Source organism: Eurytemora carolleeae, unplaced genomic scaffold (assembly GCF_000591075.1).
Source record: "Eurytemora carolleeae unplaced genomic scaffold, Eaff_2.0 scaffold117, whole genome shotgun sequence".
NCBI lineage: Eukaryota > Metazoa > Arthropoda > Copepoda > Calanoida > Temoridae > Eurytemora > Eurytemora carolleeae.
This window is the reverse complement of record NW_019396401.1, coordinates 430911-432377: the sequence shown is the minus strand read 5'-3', so window position 1 is coordinate 432377 and position 1467 is coordinate 430911. Positions and strand designations below refer to the sequence as shown.

At 44.1% G+C, this 1467-nt stretch overlaps 2 protein-coding genes across 2 annotated transcripts; both read left to right on the top strand.

Moving 5' to 3' along the window:
- Positions 1–414: 414 nt before the first annotated feature.
- LOC111702512 (uncharacterized) lies at positions 415–858 on the top strand. The gene has a single exon (XM_023474231.1). The coding sequence runs from the start codon at positions 415–417 to the stop codon at positions 856–858; it is 444 nt and encodes a 147-aa protein (XP_023329999.1).
- Positions 859–897: 39 nt separating this feature from the next.
- Positions 898–1467, top strand: LOC111702511 (uncharacterized). Its single transcript, XM_023474230.1, has one exon. The coding sequence runs from the start codon at positions 898–900 to the stop codon at positions 1465–1467; it is 570 nt and encodes a 189-aa protein (XP_023329998.1).

The window sequence follows — 1467 nt, the reverse complement described above, 5'->3', positions numbered from 1 at the left end:
GTTGATATGTATAAATTAACTAAATATTCTGATATGTACAAATCAACTAAATATTCTGATATATACAAATCAACTAAATATTCTGATGTGGAGACCCTGGATTACCAGCTGATTGCCGGAAGCTTTGAAGACCAAACCAAACATATTTATTCAGTTTGATTTTCATGTAGTAAGTTAGAAACAAAATATATAGTCAGTCCGTTTATATCTTTGTTATTTTTTGTCGCTACATTTTTGGTGACCCCGACGTGATTTTGTCGCTGTCGAGTGTTAAGCAGTCTCTCTTGCCGACGTACCTGAAATTGGTTTCGACCGGGTCCCTGCGTTTTTCAAACCCAAATACCAAAGTAGGGTTTCCAGCGAGATTTCGAGAAAAGTTAACGTGAGCGATTAGTTACAGTAGCGATTGTCAACATGCCGGAGGAAGAAGGAAGTGATGTATCCCTGTCTGCAGTTCCTTTGACAACAGTTTCCGTAAAACTTCTGACCTTTTGGACCGATTCTCCAGAGGTATGGATCATCCAGGCCGAAGCACAGTTCGAGGTAAAAAGGATTACAGTCTCGCAAACCAAGTTTAATCATTGCCTCGCTGCGTTGCCCCAGGATGTTGCCTGTCGACTTCTAGACCTGGTCCGAGCTCCCCCTGCCGCTCCTTACGAAGCCCTGAGAAATCGCCTCATCCAGATGTATACATTGAGTGATTTCCAGAGATATCAGGCGTTACAAAGTTTGCCCTTGTTGTCTGACCAACGTCCTTCTGAGCTAATGGATAAAATGTTAGTTTTGCTCCCTGAGGATGAGAAGCCTGGTTTTTTCTTCAGGGGTTTGTTTATGGACCGTCTCCCTGCTGATATTTGAGCACATTTGCTCTCTGAATCCATCAGTGATCCACGAAGGATGGCTCTGTGTGTTCCTGTGCAGGTTCTCTCTGAGCAGTTTGAGGATGTTTATGCTTTGCCGCGGAGAAATTCGTCCACTAGATCTGGGACTGGTATCGTGGAACGATTTCATCGACAGCTCAAAGTTTCTCTACGTGCTCGTTTAGCTGGAACGGATTGGTTCCATCATCTGCCCCTAGTATTACTTGGACTCCGGAGTGTTCCCAGAGAAGATTCGTCCGTGTCCGCTTCTGAAGCCCTCTTTGGTTCTCCGTTGGTTTTACCAGGAGAATTCCTAGACACTCCAGAGCTTCCCTCATCGGAGTATCTCAGGAAAATCCAGTCTATCCTGAAGAACAGTACATCAGTCCTACCTCATCACTCTCTTCCAGCCACAAAGCCAGACCAGATCCCTTCAAGTTTAGCTAATTGTTCTCATGTTTTTATCAGAGAGGATGCATCAAAACCTCCGTTATCTCCGTTATATAGAGGGCCATATCTAGTCCTCTCCAAGTATCCAAAGTATTTTCTCATTGAAATTGGTTCCAAGTCTGACTCTGTCTCTGTGGATCGGCTTTGTACTCTCTGA

Excerpts from the sequence above, each read along its gene's own strand:
- LOC111702512 (XM_023474231.1), top strand. The coding sequence starts at position 415 with ATGCCGGAGGAAGAAGGAAGTGATGTATCCCTGTCTGCAGTTCCTTTG.
- LOC111702511 (XM_023474230.1), top strand. The coding sequence starts at position 898 with ATGGCTCTGTGTGTTCCTGTGCAGGTTCTCTCTGAGCAGTTTGAGGAT.